The sequence below is a fragment of the Strix uralensis genome, chromosome 37, assembly GCF_047716275.1.
Source record: "Strix uralensis isolate ZFMK-TIS-50842 chromosome 37, bStrUra1, whole genome shotgun sequence".
NCBI classification, from domain to species: Eukaryota; Metazoa; Chordata; class Aves; order Strigiformes; family Strigidae; genus Strix; species Strix uralensis.
In genome coordinates this window covers 1,125,609-1,147,397 of record NC_134008.1, presented here as the reverse complement: position 1 = coordinate 1,147,397, position 21,789 = coordinate 1,125,609, and the positions used below count along the sequence as shown (strand labels likewise).

General features: G+C 47.3%; 1 protein-coding gene, 1 long non-coding RNA gene and 1 pseudogene across 2 annotated transcripts in view; 1 reads left to right on the top strand and 2 right to left on the bottom strand.

Moving 5' to 3' along the window:
- Positions 1-21,789, bottom strand: part of LOC141937094 (uncharacterized) — a 786,032-nt gene that overhangs the window by 756,224 nt on the left and 8,019 nt on the right. The gene's annotated exons all lie outside the window — the stretch shown is intronic.
- Positions 564-20,412, bottom strand: LOC141937064 (olfactory receptor 14A16-like). The gene is made up of 3 exons (XM_074854468.1): positions 19,816-20,412; positions 7,448-7,452; positions 564-936 (listed from the first exon to the last, which is right to left on the bottom strand). The coding sequence occupies exons 1-3, from the start codon at positions 20,410-20,412 to the stop codon at positions 564-566; spliced, it is 975 nt and encodes a 324-aa protein (XP_074710569.1).
- LOC141937093 (rRNA N(6)-adenosine-methyltransferase METTL5 pseudogene) lies at positions 12,409-13,045 on the top strand (annotated as a pseudogene).

Genomic DNA, 21,789 nt, shown 5'->3' with positions numbered 1-21,789 from the left:
CTCTCCTCCCTCTCTCCTCCTCTATCCTTAGCAAGGCCCAGTCTGGGTAAGTCCCAAGGCAGTGCCTGCTGCATGGTGCTCTGGGCACTCACCCCACTGCCTCAGACCTTCCAAAGGCAACAGAAGGCCCTCGGGGGCAGAGAGGGGTCAGCCCCAGATATGGGAGTCACCCATGGCAGAAGGAGAGGGAGGGCAGGGGCACCCTGCATACCCCGCTCTCCTCTTCAGCAGATCCTGAGGGGTCTGCAGCCCCTCTGTGCCATCCCTTCTCCCCAGACCAGCACAAGAGCCCTGAGCTGATGCTTCCAGAAAGGTGTTTTCATTCCCCATTTATTCCTGCCCTGGTAAGGATGGATGTAAGACAAAGAAGTCATGGGTTCTTTTATTTTTCTTAAGTACACAGAGTGCCTGTCTCCTGCTTTAGACAACGATGCTGGGAAACACAAGATGGGTGGATACTGATCTAGAAGGGGAAGAATAATGGAATTTCTTTGTAGGCCAAATCATCGCAAATGGAAAAAGGGATAAATAATATATAAAGAAGGAAAGACATGCTTGGGCTGTCATGACATACACCGGGAGTCTTTTGCAGATAAAGTTTGACAGTCTATGGCTGCTGAAACACGTCCAATCAGCTTCCTCAGGGCATCCTTGAGTTCGTGGTTCCTCAAGCTGTAGATGAGGGGGTTCACTGCTGGAGGCAGCACTGAGTATACAACTGCAACCACCAGGTTCAGATATGGGGAGGAGATGGAGGGTGGCTTCAGGTAGGCAAACATGACAGTGTTGATAAAAAGGGAGACCATGGCCAGGTGAGGGAGGCATGTGGAAAAGGCTTTGTACCGTCCCTGCTCAGAGGGGATCCTCAGCACGGCCCTGAAGATCTGCACATAGGACACCACAATGAAAACAAAACACCCAAGATCAAAACAGGCACTAACAATGATAAGCCCAACTTCCCTGAGATAGTCTGAGTCTAAGTAGGAGAGCTTGAGAATCTGGGGAACTTCACAGAAGGTCTGGTGTGGCAATTAAGGCATGGACTCTCCATGAAGTGCAGGAGGAAAGACCCTTTATTATTACAATAGTACATATGCTCTCACCAAAGCTCTTACTTCATAATTAGCAAATCAGCAATTAGTCAGCTATCAACCTTTTCTCCTATCAGCATAAGACCACTCTAACATGCGCTGTACAGACCAATCAACTTGTTCACGCGCTATTCACACGGCGGTAACTGAGTTTAGTTACTGAGCCTTAGCACAAATCAGCATTTTCTTATCTTTCTCCCAAGGCCTGTTTCTCATCAAAGCCTAGCTGCTTCTCAGGGGCTGCGTAGAGCTGACAGGCCGAAGCCGAATTGCTCTCTCCCACATCTCTCCCTTCTTTGTTTTGCAGCTGCACCTGCAAGACTTGTTTCAGAGCTTTATCAATTAAGGTTTAGACAAACTTCAAAAAACACAGCATACTTAAAATAGTTCCACAGAAGGCTAAAAACAATACAGCAGTTACAGTTACTAGTTGAAAAGAGTAGGCTAATTTCACTACCAATACTTAAAGGATATGACTAAATACTACAAAATAAACAGAAAGGAAAATACAGAATAGCACACTTACTTAATGGGTTACTAATATTCAGATCCGCAATTGCTGGGGAACCCTGGATGCAGCGAGAATTTAGAGTGCCCTTCCTCGCAAACCGGAAATCCTACGCGATGCGTCCATCCGTAGGTGAGGCATCCAAAGTCGCTGTAAGCAGATCCAGCCTCTAAATCAACAGGCCAAAATAACTGGCAATTTTCTTTGAGCGGAAACATCTGATTTCATCCTCCTGTTGGGTTCCACCCAGAGCCTGGCCACCACTCAAGGGGGAAAACCAAGGGAGTTTCTAATAAGGTTAAACACTTGAGTTCTTGTCCTGGTTTAGCCAGTATAGGGTTAAGTTTCCCCAGCAGTGGGGGGGAAGCTCTAGCTGGGTTATTCATATATCATGCTGATGTCACATCCTGGCGCAAGCGCAGGAATAATCGGTGATCACGTGGGTTGGTGCAGCCGGTTCTCCAACTGCTGTATTGGTATATACTTTGCTCTGTTCATTGTTATCACTGTTATTGTTATTGTTTGTTGTGTTGCTGTTGCTCTGTTGTATTAAACCTCTCCTTATCTCAGTCCCGGGGCTTTGTATTTCACTCGCTTTGTGGGGGAGAGGCAGCGGCCGCATGGTCTCAGACCCCGGCAGGGATTAAACCACCACAGTTCTTTATTCTTAATATTGCTAAACAAAGAAAGTTGAATACACACATTCTTATAGCATTTCATCCTTATTAATAACTACATTTTGTCTAAGCTACATCTTTCACTAGTGACTAGTAAGCCTATATATTTCATTAAGGAGTTCCAATTACTGTTAGCATTTTCTCTTAAAAGAGTTGGCAAGTGTAGTGTGATTAAGGAAAGAGATAGTGTATTTTGTCCTATTGCAGTAGCAAGCATTACCATACATTCTGCTTAAATGATCAGTCGAAGAGACGGCAAACTGTCAGCACAGGGGCATCCACAGCACCCACAGCTGGCTCCTGAGTGTCCACCAGAAGCTGCCTCTCATGCCTCAGGTGTGGTCGCACCCACGTTGCCGGTAACCACCGGGGACCGTGACCTGTGGAGACACAAGCATAACCTCTTCCCCAGGTTATTAAAGGATATGGTCCTTCCCAGTTACACTTTCCAGGTTTTTTGCTCACACTTGAGCCTTGCCCTGGACTTCTTGTTGATCTGGTATCTGTGATGAGAAGTGACGCAATATTGGTGGCACTCGTGAGGCAAGGGAAATGTTTAAAAAGTTTGTGACATATAATGCCTTATTTAGCCTTTCGTGAGGTGTAGATTGATACCCTCCATCTCCCCCTTGTTGTTGTAATAAACGCTTTAACTTCCCATGCGTACGCTCCACAATGGCCTGTCTGGTCAGTGAGTGGGGAATGCCGGTCAGATGCTTGACTCCCCACTGTATGGCAGGACACAAACACTGCTCCAGAAAAGGTATCAACAGGCACAGGTACATATTTTAACGTTCCAAATGCAGCAAAGTGAGTGACGTCAGATTGCCATAATTCTGAGGAGGTGAGTCCCCGAGAGTTGACACCACTAGCTGCTGAAGAGAGGGAGTCCTCCTGGCATTCAGGGCAAGTGGCAATGATGTCTTTAGCCTGATGCCTTGATAATGAAAACTGGTTTTGTATTGCACTGGTGTTTTGGTGGAAAAATGCATGTGAAAGCCGTACTTGCTCAAAGACATTAGGTACCACCTGAGACGCCAGAGTCAACATACCTGCTCATCAATTGCCTTCAGCCAAAGGTCCAGGTAGTGCGATATGTGCTCAAATATGTACAATAAACTAAGAAGTCTTGCGATTATTTAATATTTGTAAAAGGGTGTGCATTAATGAATATAACAGTGGATTATTAACGTCCTTCAAACACAAATTCTCCATACGCTGTACAAGATTGGCAACATAAACAGAATCAGTAACAATGTTAATTTGGGTGTCCCAGCATTGAAATACTCAGACTACTGCAGCTAGCTCAACGATCTGTGGCGATCCCAGGGATTGAGTAATGTCTGATTGCCAAATATGAGTATGCGGGTCTTGCCATACTATGACTGACTTTCCCGTTTTTCCAGATCCATCAGTAAACACAGTTAAGGCTTGCAACGGTGCATCACTGCACTTTGGCATGGCATATAATAAAAAATTTTGCTGTAATAATTTATGTGACGGGCTGTGTACTAAAAGCTGTCCGGGGTAGTCACAGATTGCTGTCTGGAATTCTAAAGACTTTTGTATTAACCACTGTAACATGTGCATAGTAACCGGAACAATGATACACACAGGTTCCTGACCAGCAAGTAATAGTAGGTGTTGCCTACCTTTCATGATCAGTTTGGCAAACATTTCTGGACGAGTAGTGACCATCTTGTGCATTTGGTGTGATGAAAAAATCCATTCAATAATAACAAGAGGGTCACTAAGTGTTTCATCCCACTGAAACAGCAGAGCGTATGGCTGCCCTGGAGGGTTAAATAATATCAGTTGATAGGGACGGCCAGGTACACATCGTAATGCTTGTCTTTCTGAGATGGCGTTAGCCACACGGTGGAGATTTTGTTTCGCGTCCTCTGTAAGTACTCTGGGTGATGTCAGTGAAGGATCTCCTCGCAAAATATCAAACAAGCTATGCAGATCATCATTAGTTAGGTCCAACAACGGCCGTATCCAATTTATGGCTCCTAAGAGTTTCTGTAAATCATTTAAAGTCTTAACATCAGTTTTAAGTTTAACCTGTTGCGGGACAATGGTCTGTTCACAAATTCTCCACCCCAGGTACTGCCACGGTGATGATCGCTGTACCTTTTCAGGCGCTATTTGCAACCCCACTTGAGATACTGAGTCTTTGGTTAAAGCAAGAGCCTTTTCCATCATCTCCCGTGTTTCTGCTGCTATGAGGATGTCATCCATATAATGATATATAACAGCCTGGGGGACCTGCGTTCTAACAGGGCTCAAAGCCTTTGCAACAAACCACTGACACATCGTGGGACTATTTTTCATGCCTTATGGTAAAACAACCCAGTGGTACCGTCTTGCAGGTTCACTAACATTAATACTGGGAACAGAAAAGGCAAATTTAGGTGCATCATCTGGATGTGAGTGAATGGTAAAAACCCAATCCTTTAGATCAATTATTGCAAGATGCCAGTTTCGGGGAATCATTGTTGGGGAAGGCATTCCTGGCTGTAACGTACCCATATCCTCCATGGCATCATTAATGAGTCGGAGATCATGTAAAAGTTGCCTTTTAACACTTTTCTTTAAAATAACAAACACTGCAGAGTTCCAAGGACTGGTGGTAGGTACGAGATGTCCTGCACTTAGTTGTTCCTGAACTAAGTCATTAAGGTGGCACAACCTTTCCATTGGCAAGGACCACTGATCCACCCACAGAGGTGGATTCTGTGGTGGATTCTGTTTTCCGGGTTAGTTTCAGGGTGGGTTTAGGGGTGGGTTGTGCTGCAGTGGCGATTAAGACAAATTTGATCCAATTTGAGTTCCCCATACAGTCATATGGAGCCATACAGTCACGACCACATAATGTAATAGGGGTTTCCAATATAAATGGATGAATATTTGTTATCCGGTTTTCTGGGCCCCTTACATGAATGAGATCTTTGTTTTGAAATGTTACAGCATGACAACCAACTCTGAAAAGAGCTTGAGTTACCTGAACTAACGGCCAGTGCTGTGGCCATCTGCTTGCAGATATTACGGTCGCATCTGCGCCAGTATCTAAAATGCCTGTCAGTTCAACAGATTCTTCTGCTTTAGTGAGGGCACATTTTACCAGAGGTCGACCTTGTGTCACTGTCTGAGCCCAAAATATTTGAGGAGTACCTGTTGATCCAAATCCTGAGTCACCCCGGCTTCTCGGCATAGTATTAGGGGGAGCCGCAGTAAGATAAACAAGCTGAGCAAGTTTTGACCCTTTTAGTACTGAACACAGGGGTCCAGGGGTCCACGCCATAATTCTGATTTCTCCTTCATAATCAGCATCTATGACCCCTGGTAAAATGAACAATCCCTGGAAAGTTGTAGATGAACTTCCCAGTAATAATGCAGTTTTTCCATTTCCCAACGGCCCATATACTCCTGTTGGTATTAAAGAAACCGTGGTATCTAATAATATTACTGACTTGGAGGCTGCCAGGTCCACGCGAGCACTCCCTCGGGTGAATGCACATAATTCCGATGCATTTGGGTATTTACTGGACTGATTTGTGACTTGGTGCGATTCTGGCCCGCGCTCTTTAATTGGTTTCCTGAAATCGGCCTCCCCTCTTTATCAAATTTGGACTGACACTCCTTTGCAAAATGTTTACCCTTCTTACACTGCGGGCAGACATTAGGAGCTTTAACCTGCTTTTGCTGTTTTGGACATTGTTTTTTGAGATGGCCTGTTTGTCCACACCCAAAACAGGTCTGTTGTCTCATATTAAGAGTAGCAAAAGCAGCAGCCATTACCTCATATTTGTGATCAACAGTACCAATTCTATTACATGTTTCTATCATTTGAGTAAGACTCAGATTGTGCAATGGCAGCAACACTTTCTGACAGTCAGCATTAGCATTAGTAACTGCCAGTTTCAATAACAACATTTGACGAGCATCCTCATTAGGGATCTGTTTGTCCAAACTTTCTCTCAATCGATCAATAAACTGCATATATGGCTCCTTTGCACCTTGCTTAATGTCGGTAAATGATTTCATTGGTTTGCTGACTTCAGGTACCTGTAAAAATGCTCAATATGCCAGATCTCTGATATCATCCAACGCACGCTGCGGTATCTCCCTTGTTTGTCGGGCAGGATCACGCCACTGCCCTTCACCCACCAAGACATCAAAGGGAAGAACTGCTGCAAGATCACCAGGTGGCAAGTTTAGATATTGCAGCTGTTTTTCTTCTACAAGCCTATGCCACGCTGACTGCCACAAATCATATTGGGTTCCCGTCAATATTAATTGCATTAAGGTTTTGCAGTCTCGAGGAGTCAGGGTGTAACTAGCCATTACTGAGCCCAGCAAGTTAGTAGTATAAGGAGATGTAATCCCAAAATTAATTGCTCCTTTTCTAAGTTCTTTGATAACAGAAAATTGCAGTCCTTCCCAACGTGGTTGACGTCCTGGCTCATAAATTACAGGAGCAACAATCTTTCTCACCATGTACATATCCCTTTGCGCCAAGGCTTCTTGCCTCACTTTCACCCACGGATCATCCCCAGCTAAGGGAGGACACAGGCCAGAGTCTCTTTTAGGATTTACAGTGTCAGGGTCTAAAAGATTATCACAGTCTAGAGACCCAGCATATAAATCTTGCTCCCGAGGTTCAAAATATGCGTCCTTGCCCTCTGTGTCCTCATCCTCTGTGTTAACAGACTGGCCACGTTCCTTATCTTGTTTTTTTATTATCTCAAAAAGAGTTCTCCATGCATGTAAAAGTTCTGCCACAACCTGATTCCCTCGTGTTGCACAGTCCCATAATCTTACTCCTGCTTCATCCCATATCAGAACAGTGAATATAGTAACCACGTTAACTCCTGGTATTTCTGCTTCTACCCACTGTTAAAAGTCTCTTCAAAACATGAGGGTTAATATGGACCTTATTTTTAACTAACAGTCTTTCCATCAGTGAAAGCACTGAATTTTCTTCCGAGGATATTAGACTACCCATCGCTTCCCCACAGCTCACCTTGCTCACCCTGCAATGGTGATTGATGCTGGCTCCTGCTTCCTTTCAGCAGCTCTTAAGTTCTGAGGGGTTTGCCACCGGAGTGATCCAAGCTGGTCACACTTATCACCACCTCACACGGGGCACCATTTGTGGCAACTGAGACATGAACTCTCTGTGAAGTGCAGAAGGAAAGAGAGAATTTATTGTTACAATGGTACATACTTATGCTCTCCGATGCTGTTGGTAAAGCTCTTACTTCATAATTAACAAATCAGCAATTAGACAGCTATCAACCTTTTCTCCTATCAGCATAAGACCACTCTAACACGCGCTGTGCAGACCAATCAACTTCTTGTTCACGCGCTATTCATGCGGCGGTAACTTCTCACAGTTCAGTACTTTCCCACAGCTCAGTGTTGCAGCTGTCCGTTGTTTTTCCCTGCCACCTTGGCACAACTCAGCAGTTTCTTATCTTTCTTCCAAGGCCTGTTTTTCATCAAAGCCTAGCTATTTCTCAGAGGCTGTGTAAGGCTGACTGGCCAATGTCTCCTACAGCTCGTGACTTCAGGGTGTGACTCTCTGTGAGTGAATATGGACAGAGTCTGGGACAGGGGGTGCTTTGGGGGTTCTTGGGATCTTTGCTTGAAAAAAAATGCGTTTTCCTTTGGTCTAAAGCCATCTCCACTGAGGAAAGTGGCCTTCAGAGGAGGTAAGATGGACTTAATATACAGCAGAGGAGTGTATTTTATTTTTGGTTGAGCCATGCCTTCCATTGATTTAGCTTTTTGGCAATTAAACATCCTCCGTGTCCACCTGGAGGTCATTTTCCAAGTACAGCAGGTGGGAGTTGGTGTCAATGGGCTGAAAGATGCAGTTACAGCCTGTCCTGGACAAAGCACAGATTTGAAAAAAGGTGCTGGAAGTCCCAGGGGACTGATGAGAGAAATGTGGAGTTGGAGGTAGGGACAAAGATTGTCCACAGAGTGTCTGACATAGAGGGTCTGGGCTTCCCTGCATATTCAGCCTCTATCAGGAGATGCTCAGGATCAACATCAATTGGAGTTTGCTGATGTCACTTAATGTGTGAGCAGAAAAATAAGGAATAGTGGAAAAAGAATAAGGTGTTTCTTATTGACATGTAGGACTGAAAGCTTTTCACTTTGACTGCACGCCTGAAACCTCTCAAATTAACCACTTCAGAAGTGAGGAATTAAGTTCTGCCCAGAGACTTGGCTTGTCAGGGGATTTGTGTGTTAATGAGCCCTCTGGTGCCGAGTTCCTGAACTGCAGGTCCAGAAAAGGGATTGAAGTGGCTTCTGGAGAAGGGAAAGTCAGCAGCAAACCTCGAAGTTTCTGAGGGTGTTAGTGATCCCCAGTGAGGGCTATCACTGAAGAGACCAGGGAGGGAATGAGGAGACAAGGTTCCTGTCCTTGGGGGCTGGGGAAGCAGGAAGTCAGAGGCACTGCTTACGGGTTGAAAATCAAATGTTCAGGTGACTGTGAAAGTCCTTGATGTGTTTCATCTACAGGATGGTCAAGCCCTGACGTCCATACCCTGGGAACGGGGATCCTTTCCCTCCTGGGATGCTCAGGGCTCTTCCTGGGGTCAGTGAGATGCAGGGGGGTGTGATGCCAATGCAGGACAGCTGTAGGACTGTCCCCAGGCTCTGTGGGGGGTGGGGGAGGAGGAAACAAAGCACTGTCGCTGTAGGAACTGGTGTCTTCTCAGGGACCTCAGTGGAAGCAACAACAGCCATAGTCAAAAGGACAACTGCAGTTCTGTTGAGGTGTCCCAGCCTCAACCAAGGGGCCATCCCCACCACAGGCTTTCCCATGTGGCAACTGAGGCACGGACTCTCCATTGAAGTGCAGAAGGAAAATCCTTTATTATTAAAATGGTACACACTTATGCTCTCACTACGCTCTTGCTACCTTAGCTCTTACTTCATGATAAGCAAATCAGCAGCTAGACGGTCATCAACCCTCTCTTCTACAAAAAGTTCTATCCACCTTAGCACCGCCTCGCAGTCTCTTATCTCTCTTCGAAGGCCTGTTTCTCCTCCAAGCCTTGCTGCTTCTCCGGGCCGGTGCAGAGCAGAGCTGGCGCTTCTCCAAGCCAGTGCGGGACAGAGTTCCTGGCTGGCTCGCCAAGCAGACTTCTTCTGAGCAGAGCTCTCCACCTTTGCTGAGCTCCCCAAACTGAGCTCTCTGGCTGAGCTGATCAACTGATGTTGATTTGGCTCTTAAGTATTGAATCTCCCACAGCTGCGCAGGGCTGGCAGGCCAATGCCTACTTGCCTCTTAATCATTTACCAGTAACACATGATTTGGCTCTTAACATATTGAATCTCCCACAGCTGCACAGAGCTGACACTCCCACATCTCCCCCTTTGTTTTACAACTGCATCTGCAAAGGCTTTATCAATTAAGGTTTAGACAAACTTCAGAAAATATAATATACATAGAATAATTACAAAATAAGGAAGATAACTCCTTGAGGGGCTCGTTACTCCAGTCATACCAACAGTCTCTCTACTGATTACACTTTATCCAGTCACACAAGCCTTAAGCTTAACAAATACTCCAATCTACACTATTTTTAACTTAACAAATACTACAATCTGCATTACCTTATTATTTTCCTTAAGCTTAACAAATACTACAATCTACATTATTTTTAACTTAAAGACTACAATCTACATTTACACAAAGCCATTGCTTGTTGACCATGTGGTGTATCCAGAGAATTCCCCCTTCTTTGTTTTTAAATCAAGACTCAGAGATTCTTAAGCTTTTTAATCTCTTGGGGGAAGGATGCTTATGTATACATGACTGTGGTGGATTCCAGTGTACCCAATCGTAATTCAGTTTGTCTTCATCACGAACTACATATCTTGCCCAAGGTGAAATACGATAGAGGAGTTCACAATTTTGAGCACGAATCACCACTTTGCATATCAAAGAGCCTGCTGTCTCAGAGCTGATGATTTCTTCTATGACCAGAATGGAAGAAACAAGAATCTGTACCATCAAATTTGTTGAGACCATCTTCAGAGTTTTTTGATACATGGCTGTGCCCAACATCCAGCAGAACAGTGATGCCCATTGAGTGAGCAACATCAGTCATTTCTTTCAGGTCATCTGGAGTTCCATAATGGCTTGATGCTGTGAAGAAGCTTGTGACCTGATAACCAAAACTGGCATAGTATGCATGTTCCATAATAGTTTAGTATACAAATTAGTCCTTTTAGAATAGGCAAGGGACACCACATCACAGTATCAACACCTTCTGCAAAAAACTGTTGCTTTTGCTGTTCAAGGGAAGCCGGGATGGACGATCGCATTGCCAGATTTGGCCACAGGCAGTCGCTCTGCGGCGGGTGGGGGGTCGGGGGGGGCACAGCTTGAGGAGGCCCTGGGCCGCTGCCACCGCCAACTCTGTGCTTGCAGGTGGAGGGATGTGAATGCTGAATACAGCCATGAGCGATTGCCTCCAGTATACCTGTTGTGAGTTTAAGTCTGTCCTCATTAACGGTCTTCTGTAGTTCTTTAATAACAGAAAAATGCAGTCCTTCCCAACGTGGCTGGTGTCCCGGCTCATAAATTACAGGAGCAACAATCTTTCTCACCATGTCCATATCCCTTTGCGCCAAGGCGTCTTGCCTCACTTTTACCCACGGATCATCCCCAGCTAAGGGAGGACACAAGCCAGATTCTCTTTTAGGATTTACAGTGTCAAGGTCTAAAAGATTATGACAGTCAAAAGATCCAGCATATAAATCTTGCTGCAGGGGTTCAGAACATGTGTCCTCACCCTCTGTGTCCTCATCCTCTGTCTTAACAGACTGGCTGCGTTCCTTATCTTGTCTTTTTATTATCTCAAAAAGAGTTCTCCATGTCACTAAGAGCTCTGCCGCAACCTGATTCCCTCGTGTTATACAGTCCCATAATCTTCTTCCTGCTTTATCCCCTATTGGAACAGTGAATATAGTAACCGCAACTGCTGCCCACTTTAAAATTCTCTTCAAAGCATGCGAGTTAATATGCACCTTACATTTTTCTTCCGAGGGTATTAACCTACCCATCGCTTCCCCACAGCTCACCTGGCTCACCCTGCAATGGTGATTGATGCCGGCTCATGCTTCCTTTCAGCAGCTTTTAAGTTCTGTGGGGTATGCCACCAGAGTGGTCTAAACTGATCACACTTATCACCACCTCACACAGGTGTAGGGAGTGGCGTTCGGAAGATCTCACGATGTACGGAGGGAATAGCTGTGGCCCCCCCTTGTTACGAGGTAAGGTGATGGATAGGCTTGTAACGCTAAGGGCACACCCACGAAGGAGGTGCTTGGCGAACGTATATATGTAAAATACACAGTTTAATAAACGGACATTTTGTATCCACCACATTGGTGTTTGTGCTGATGTCCCCGAGAAGGTTTTAACCTCCCGCGGTATTAGTCCCTGTGACCTGAGCACCACTGACTTGTGGGTTGGCAGGTTTAAAGAAGCAGAGCTAATTACAACAAATTGTGACCCCGACGTGACCCGGCGAGAGATGAGCTGTGACATTCAGCGGTGCACAGCAGGAGGTGAAGGAGCTCCACGCAGGACAGGAGACTCTGTGGCGCGCCATGGATGCCACAGTTAAGGCACTGAAAAGATGGGGTAAACAACATAAGACTTCTATGAAGTCGAGGACATTGAAAGCGATGCTGCAAAGATTGATAAGGCTCGGCGTTTTAGCAGAGCCGATAGACTGTATGAAGCCAGAGCTCTGGCCACAAATAGAGGTGGAATTAGCAGAACAAGCGAAATTAGGAAAGCCAGAGCATTTAATGGCTTGGGGGAGGACACAACGGGAAATCCAGAGGCGTGGCCTGTAGAAGACAAACGGCCAGGGGGAGATGCAGGGGGTGGAAACTGAGGTGCGTAGGGGAGAATTAGCAGAAAAATAGAAGGCGGACATGCAGTGTTGGGGGGCGGAGATGAAGGCGGTCCGGCAACAACAAGAGCAGGAGCAAGTTGCTCAGGACCAGGACCCGCTCCTTGATTGGCTGCCGGGCATCCCCCAATCTCCCATGGGTGCTGCGCCATGGAGTGTAGCAGCGGCCTGGCGCTCCGCGACTCGGCCCGGCCCAGCCCCTCAGCCCACCCTGCCGGGGCCGCGTTAAACTATAAACATGAAGAAATTAAAGCTTAAAGAACTGGAAAGCTGTCTTCAACAAGTTGATACTTTTGAAAGTCCAAAACTGCTCCTTGAACAGTATCCAACAAGACCTCATATCGCAGCATGTATGCTTTATACAATTCACAATACTTTTGATGATATTGAAAACAAAACAATTGCAGATTTAGGATGTGGTTGTGGCATGCTCAGCATTGGAAGTGCAATGTTAGGAGCAGGATTGTGTGTGGGGTTTGCCATAGATGCAGATGCACTGGAAATATTCAATAGCAATTTTGAAGACTTTGAGCTCACGAGCATCAACATGGTTCAGTGTAATGTCTGTTCTTTATCTGACAGCATGTCAGAGACTTTTGACACAGTTATTATGAACCCTCCGTTTGGTACCAAGCATAATAAAGGAATGGATATGATTTTTCTGAGAACTGCTTTACAAATGGCAAAAACCGCTGTATATTCCCTTCACAAAACTTCAACACGGCAGCACATTCAAAAGAAAGCAGATGAATGGAAGTCATAGCAGAACTTAGATATGACCTACCAGCATCATACAAGTTCCATAAGAAGAAATCAGGTCACTGGGCGCGAGACTGCTGGTATAAGCGCTCGCAGCAGGGAAACGAGAGCGGTGGAGCCAGGAACGGGGGCAGGGCTCCTCCTATGCACTACAAACAGCCCCCACAGAGCAGAGACAACTCCTCTTATACTCCCCGAGTGACAGTAAGATATGCCCAGGGATACCCTCAAGAGAGCAACTCAGACAAAACCCCACCGGTGATGGAGGCGCTGGAGCAAGAACCATGGCTCTGGTCTTAGATTGTAGCGACAAGCCCATGGTCACCATCTGGATAAGTCAGCCTTGCCCGGGAAGAATAGAAAAAATAGTAGTACAGGCCATGATTGATTCAGGAGCCAGCTGTGGGTGCTATGGATACCCCTGTGCCAACAGTTCACCATCTCTTCAACTGATCATTTAAGCAGAATGTATGGGTAATGCTTGCTACTGCAATAGGACAAAATACACTACCGTTGCCAATTCTTTTCAGAGAAAATGCTAACAGTAATTGCAACTCCTTAATGAAATATATAAGCTTATTAGTCACCAGTGAAAGATGTAGCTTAGAGAAAATGTAGTTATTAATAAGGATGAAATGCTATAAGAATGTGTGTATTCAACTTCCTTGTTTAGCAATATTAAGAATGAAGAACTCAAGTGTTTAACCTTATTAGAAACTCCCTTGGTTTTCCCCCTTGAGTGGTGGCCAGGCTCTGGGTGGAACCCAACAGGAGGATGAGATCAGATGTTTCCGCTCAAAGAAAATTGCCAGTTATTTTGGCCTGTTGATTTAGAGGCTGGATCTGCTTACAGCGACTTTGGATGCCTCACCTACGGATGGACGCATCGCGTAGGATTTCCGGTTTGCGAGGAAGGGCACTCTAAATTCTTGCTGCATCCAGGGTTCCCCAGCAATTGCGGATCTGAATGTTAGTACCCCATTAAGTAAGTGTGCTATTCTGTCTTTTCCTTACTGTTTACTTTTGTAGTATTTAGTCATATCCCCTAATTATGAGTACTGCAATTAGCTTACTCTAGTAACTGTAACTGCTGTATTGTTTATAGCCTTCTGTGGAACTATTTTAAGTATGCTGTGTTTTGAAGCTTGCCTAACCCTTAATTGATGAAGTCTCAAAATAAGTCTTGCAGGTGCAGCTTTACACAGCCTCTGAGCAATAGCTAGGAAGAACAGGCCTTGGAAGATAGATAATAAACTACTGAGTTGTGCCAAGGTAGCAGGCAAAAACAGCGGGCTGCTTTATTTCTGAACATGGCACAGTAGGCATCCTGTTTCAAGGCACGGACGGCAAGCCTGTGCCCTTAGCCTGGGCTTACCAAAGTACCAACAAGGCTGCCTTTGTTACCATTGTCGCTGTTTTAGCAGACCTCATAGGACACCTACGCAACATGACTCTTCAACACTTTGGAAGGGAACCTGACACTATACTCATCCCCTGGAAGCAGCAGGTGTGGGAGGACATGTTTACGTGTTCGGAAGACTTACAATGTGCCATCTTTGACTTTCCGGGATCCATAACGACAGGAAAGGGTCTAGAATAGATTACACACCTGAAGACACTTCAACTACAACTCACCCTACCTCTATCCATGCGCCCTCTTCACGGCACAACATATTTTACAGATGCCTCATCCCAATCACAAACAGCTGCAGTCGTATGGAAAACCGAGGGCCGCTGGGAAAAGAGGATGTGGACTCAGACTAACAAATCTGTACAATGGTTAGAGGCCAAAGCAGTCCAGATGGCACTCCAGCAAGAGACAGAGAATCCTGTTAATATTGTTACAGACTCTTTATATGTTTATAAACTTGTACACAAAATGGCAACAGTAGGATTTGTGCAGACGGAAGTGTCGACTTGACTTTATGAAGCTCTACAACAGCGCATAGGGCAGGCCTTTATTACACATGTGAACAGTCACCAATCCCTACCAGGTCCGATTGTAGAAGGCAATCATAAGGCTGACCAAGCCGCACGGGGTCTGTGGTCACTGGATGCCACAAAGAGTTTACATGCCTTTCTACACCTTGGAGCAAAAGCCTTAGCGCAAACATGTCATATTTCTCTGTCGCAAGCAAAAAACATAGTGGCACTTTGTCCCTACTGTCAAAAAGGCCCACTGTGGGAGGCAGGTGTCAATCCACGGGGTCTCTCTTCCCATCAGATATGGCAAACTGATGTAACAGCGTGTGAATTGTTAAAACCAAATAAGTATCTCATAGTAACCATTGACACCTTTAGCTCTACAATATTAGCCACAATGGCTCGTAAGCAAACAACCAGACACGTTATTGTTCATTGGGAGGGCGTTATCACCTTGTTAGGGAAGCCACAAGAGATCAAAACAGATAACGGCCCTTGTTTTGTTGCTGGACCCACAAAAGAATGGTGTGCATTGTGGGACATCAAATTAGTACACGGCCTTCCTTACAACAGTCAAGGACAAGCGATAGTGGAACATGCACATCGCACCCTGAAAGCAAAGCTCCAACAGCTTGGGGAGGGGGAAGGTCATAGAGGGACAATACCCATAGACCGCCAACAGGCTCTTTTGTCACGCGCTTTGTATACCTTAAATCATTTTGTTCAAGGCGATGAGTCTACACCTCCCCTGTGGAAACACTTTATACCAACCCAGGCAATGAAAAACTATCCTTTGGTCCAGATCAGGGAACCGGGCGTGATAGCTTGGGAGTCGGGGTGGTCACTGAGGGTGTTTGGGCGTGGGTACGCAGCAGTGGAAAAGGACGGTCTAATCAAATGGATACCCGCACGGTGTGTAAAACCTGATCTAACATAAGATGGAGTTTTGTGTTACAGTGTTGGTGGTGGATCACCCTCCTTGGTTGCGAGTCGCCGACTCACGCAGGATATTGGAGAGAGCGGGCATGAGCACATCACCACCAAGACGTCTGTTTTCCTCTGGATACAGGGGCAGAATTTTGCTATGTTTTCATCACAGCCACCTTTGTAAAACCAGAATGGTTTGGGTGGCTTGACAACGTGTGGGCTTAGATTACTAGTTAGCTTAGTTGGGATTGGCTCATTTGGGGAATTACTGGGATATGTGGTGTGCTTCTTGCTCTTTGTATTGCCTTTACATGTATTAGTGCCATAGTTCGTAGATTGTTTAAGAAGGTTAATGTTTTGTTTTTAGACCGACATATGGGTCTTGTTCATCACCGCTTGGAACAGCGCACTAATGACAATCAACCAAGAATAACGATGTTATACAGCATGGGGAGGGGGAAGTGTAGGGAGTGGCGCTCGGAAGATCTTGTGATGTACGGAAGGAATAGCTGTAGCCCACCTTGTTACGAGGTAAGATGATGGATAGGCTTGTAACACTAAGGGCACACCCACGAAGGAGGTGCTTGGCGAACGTACATATGTAAATACGCAGTTTAATAAATGGACATTTTGTATCCACCACATTGGTGTTTGTACTGATGTCCCCGAGAAGGTTTTAACCTCCCGCGGTATTAGTCCCTGCGACCTGAGCACCACTGACATGTGGGTTGGCAGGTTTAAAGAAGCAGAGCTAATTACAACACACAGGGCACCATTTGTGGCAACTGGGGCAGGGACTCTCCATTGAAGTGCGGAAGGAAAGTCCTTTATTATTAAAATGGTACATATTTATGCTCTCACTACGCTCTCGCTACCTTAGCTCTTACTTCATGATAAGCAAATCAGCAGCTAGACGGTCATCAACCCTCTCTTCTACAAAAAGTTCTATCCACCTTAGCACTGCCTTACAGTCTCTTGTCTCTCTTCGAAGGCCTGTTTCTCCTCCAAGCCTTGCTGCTTCTCCGGGCCAGTGCAGAGCAGAGTTGTCACTTCTCCAAGCCAGTGCGGAACAGAGCTCCTGGCTGGCTCACCAAGCTGTTCTTCTGGATAGAGGTCTCCACCTTTGCCGAGCTCCCCAGAGTGAGCTCTCTGGCTGAGCAGAGCTCAGCTGATCGGCCAATGTCTATTTGGCTCTTAAGTATTGAATCTCCCACAGCTGTGCAGGGCTGGCAGGCCAATGCCAACTTGCCTCTGAATCACAAAATCACAGAATCATCTAGGTTGGAAAGGACTTTGAAAATCATCTAGTCCAACCTTTAACCTAGCATTGGCAGTTTTCAACTACAGCATATCCCTCAGTGCTATGTCGACCCTACTCTTAAACACCTACAGGGATGGGGACTCCACCACCTCCCTGGGCAGCCCATTCCAATGCCTAACAACCTGTTCTGTAAAGAAATACTTCCTAATATCCAGTCTAAACCTTCCCTGGCGCAATTTGAGGCATTCCCTCTTGTCTTATCACTCATTACTTGGTTAAAGAGGCTCATCCCTAGCTCTCTGCAACCTCCTTTCAGGGAGTTGTAGGGGGCAATGAGTTCTCCCCTCAGCCTCCTCTTCTCCAAACTAAACAACCCCAGTTCCCTCAGCCGCTCCCCATCAGACCTATGCTCCAGACCCTGCACCAGCTTCGTTGCCCTTCTCTGGACACGCTCGAGTCATTCAATGGCCTTTTTGGAGTGAGGGGCCCAAAACTGAACACAGTCATCGAGGGGCGGCCTCACCAGTGCCAAGTACAGGGGTAAGATCACTTCCCTGTCCCTGCTGGCCATGCTATTTCTGATACAAGGCAGGATGCCATTGGCCTTCTTGGCCACCTGGGCACACTGCTGGCTCATGTTCAGCCGGCTGTCAATCAACACCCCCAGGTCCCTCTCTGACTGGCAGCTCTCCAGCCACTCCTCCCCAAGCCTGTAGCGCTGCTGGGGGTTGTTGTGGCCCAAGTGCAGCACCCGGCATTTGGCCTTATTGAAGCTCATACAGTTGGCCTTAGCCCATCGCTCCAGCCTGTCCAGGTCACTCTGCAGAGCCTCCCTACCCTCGAGCTGATCAACACTCCCACCCAACACATGATTTGACTCTTAACATATTGAATCTCCCACAGCTCTGCAGAGCTGGGACTCCCACAGTCCCACAGTTTCTTATGCCTGTGGCTGTTTCTCTGCAGATTTTAACCACCACCCCTGCTTCTCCACCTCACTCTGACCTCATGCTGTCCCAACACTTACTGATGACTCTCTGTCCTCAATGACTGTCTTCAACTCATGTTCTGTGGTCTGACAATGGCTGTGATATCCCCATAACATGTGCAACTTCTTCCAAGGGCCTGCTAATGCTGCTCAGTAGCCTAAAGATGTCACAGTCCCCAGCCTCAGATGAATCCTCTATTTAGCCCCATGTCCCAGCAGTGAACTACACATCCTCCTTCTTCTTCTTCCTCAAAAGCAAAACTCAACCTATTTCACCTCAGTGTGATGCAGTCCCACCCTCTGCTAATTCCCATCTTCTTCCTGCCTTTTACACACACCACACACCCACCTCTCTCTTCCTGCACTCCCATGTGTCCCACAAACCCTTCTGCTTCCCCTGCAGTGATGGCACCTCAGAGCAGGAGGTTTGTGCATCCTCCAGGCTGACGGATGTTTCCTGAGGTCCATCCAAGTGTGGGGAGCAAAGGAAGAAATGAGAGGTGTCTCAGCCTCCCCATCAGCCCGAGGGCTGAGGACCAGCCATGACATGAGGAGACAGAGTCCAGTATCTCCCTGTGTCCCCTGCTCCTGTCTCCAAGGAATCCTTATTGTCTACTCCCAGCAAGCCCCTCTGTGCCAGCTCCTCTCCTTGGAAAAGATTCCTGTCCCAGAGGCTCCTCAGGCTTCTCCAGTTGTCCCAGCAACAGAGAAACTTTCCCCAGTTTGATGCATTCAGAAATAGGTTTCTCTTGGTCATTTATTTCCCCTAGAAGCAGAGTGCTGCTCCTTCTCTCTTCTCTGGGTATTTCCCTGCCCCCAGATAAACTTTCACCAGTGAAATGTTTCCGTGCTGACCTGACCTGTCCTTGCTACCACCTCCCCATGCTCTCAACAGGGCCCTGAGCTGTGGTGGTGCAGCTCTGTAGAGCGAGTGGGCTGTGGTGCCTGAAACCCATGGGGTGACAGTCCCAGGCAGATCCCTGTGATCATTCACCATCTCCGGGGGAACTGGGTACCCACAGGGGAAGGCTCAGCCCAGGCCCATTCCCTAATATCACCCCATGCCCTATTCCCATGGAGAACCCAGGCACAACAGCTTGGCCTTGTGGGGACAATTTCTTCAGCCTGATCTCAGCTTTGGAACAAGAGCCCAACCTCCAGACATTGAGGAAATCCCCGTTTATTACAGAGATGCCACACGGGAGGCCAGCTGTACTATCATGCCAGACACACGAGAACAGACCTCTGGGTCAGACAGGCTGGTTCATGCCTCTGGAGAAGTGGAGTGGGTGCAGACATGAACAAACATGGTTATGACAGATAAAATGCCCAAAGTGCAACAGGTTCCCGTAATGAAAGTGAAATCCCTTCTGAAGAGACATGGGCAGGTTAATGGTGCTAAGAAAGAGCTGATTGAATCAGCTTCTTCAATGTCTCTTTAAACTCCTGGTTCCTCATGCTGTAGATGAGCGGGTTCACTGCTGGAGGCACCACCAAGTACAGAAATGAGACCACCAGGTCCAGGGATGGAGAGGAGGTGGAGGGGGGCTTCAGGTAGGCAAACATGCCAGTGCTGATAAAGAGGGAGACCACAGCCAGGTGAGGGAGGCATGTGGAAAAGGCTTTGTGCCGTCTCTGCTCAGAGGGGATCCTCAGCACAGCCCTCAAGATCTGCACATAGGACACCACAATGAAAACAAAACACCCAAGAGTGAAACAGACACTAACCATGATAAGCCCAACTTCCCTGAGGTAGGAGTGTGAGCAGGAGAGCTTGAGAATCTGGGGGATTTCACAGAAGAAGTGGTCCACAGCATTGCCTTGGCAGAATGGCATTGAAAATATATTGGCTGTGTGGAGGAGAGAATTGAGCAACCCAGTGCCCCAGGCAGCTGCTGCCATGTGCACACAAGCTCTGTTGCCCAGGAGGGTCCCGTAATGCAGGGGTTTGCAGATGGCAACGTAGCGGTCATAGGACATGATGGTGAGGAGACAAAATTCTGCTGAGATCAAGAAGACAATGAGAAAGACCTGGGCAGCACACGCTTGGTAGGAGATGTCCCTGTTGTCCCAGAGGGAATTGTCCATGGCTTTGGGGAGAGTGGTGGAGATGGAGCCCAGGTCAAGGACGGAGAGGTTGAGGAGGAAGAAGTACATGGGGGTGTGCAGGTGGTGGTCACAGGCGATGACGGTGATGATGAGGCCGTTGCCCAGGAAGGCAGCCAGGTAGATGCCCAGGAAGAGCCAGAAGTGCAAGAGCTGCAGCTCCCGTCTGTCTCTGAATGCCAAAAGGAGGAACTCAGTGATGGAGCTGCCGTTGCACATTTGGTCACTCATGGTACGAGGGTCTGTTCATAGAGGAAAAGGCATCAATAAGTTAGGACAGATTTCTCATTTCTCTCTATTAAGTTTTTCATGGGTATGTTGGAGAACACAGAGATGCCCTGGGAAAGCTGTGCCCTTCTGGAGGACAGGCTGCAGCCCAGCAGGACCCCACTGGGAAAGAGTCAAATTTCCTAAAATGGGGTGTCCTGAAGGGTGAACTGGCTCATTTTTATCACCATGAGCCTGCAGATTACGAGGGCACTTGGACATTTTACTCCCATTCAAACATCTGCATGGCAGTCCCCACAGGTATCGCTCATGGGTGAACCCCACCCCATCCCAGAAAGTCCGGTGATACCAACATGGGGAGCAAAGGCAGAAGGGGAAATATGGAGAAACGCCACAGCACTGCTGTGAGGAGGCAAGACAGGGACAGAGGGTTGGGCTCTGCTGGGTGGGAGAGGAGACCAGGGGGTTCCTTTGGAGTAGGTGTCTGCACTGCAGGGGATGGCAGGGAGGTGCCTGAATTCCTCCTCCCAAGGTGTTTCCAGTAGCAGCTCCCTCTTACTCTCTGCCCATGTCTCTGCTGCCTGGAGCTGTCACAGCCAGGAGCTGCTTCTCTGTCCCCAGGTCTGCTCCCTGTCAGTGCTCACAGCCCCCATCCCCCCCGTTGTGTGCTCAGCTCTGCCCTGCAGACCCATCCTGGCAGCAGGGACCTGCCCAGGGCCATCTCTGTGTGTGCAGGGGCTCAGGAGAGGCTGAGACAAGTGCTAATGAAAACTGGGGTCTTAGTGCCTGCTCCAGAAAGGAGAAATAAATTGCCATCTCCCACTGCCCAGACAGCAAAACAAGAGAACACTTACTGTGTTATGAAGATTTCTCCTCCTTTGAGCTCTCCGCACCCTCCCACTCCCATCTGCCTTTCCACTCTCTGTGCTCGGATCCTCTGCCCTCGGTGCCTGCAGGCAGTGCCCTCAGCCCTGCTGCGCTTTGCAGAGGAGCTGCTCCTGGGCAGAGCTGTCTCTCTGTAGCGCTGCCCACGTGCCCTGAGCTCCCTCTGTCCCAGGAGCCTGGCCCAGCTCCACAGCAGAGAACAAGCTCAAGGCATTTTAATTACCCCTCAGGTGGGTTTGGTGTCGAGTCCATGAACCTCAGACACTGAGAAGCTGCTGAAGAAATCTCTGAGGAAGTCAAAGTTAGATTCAAACTCCAAATTTTCTTGTGGATTTAATGGGTCCCACTGAGGGACACTGTTGACAAAGCCTCCCCAGGCTCCAGTTAGAGCAGAAATGTGGAGGCAGTGATGGCAGATAGGGAAAAGCAAATGAAAGGTGGCTCTGATGCTGAGGAAACCTGCATGTGTTTCATGAAACCAAA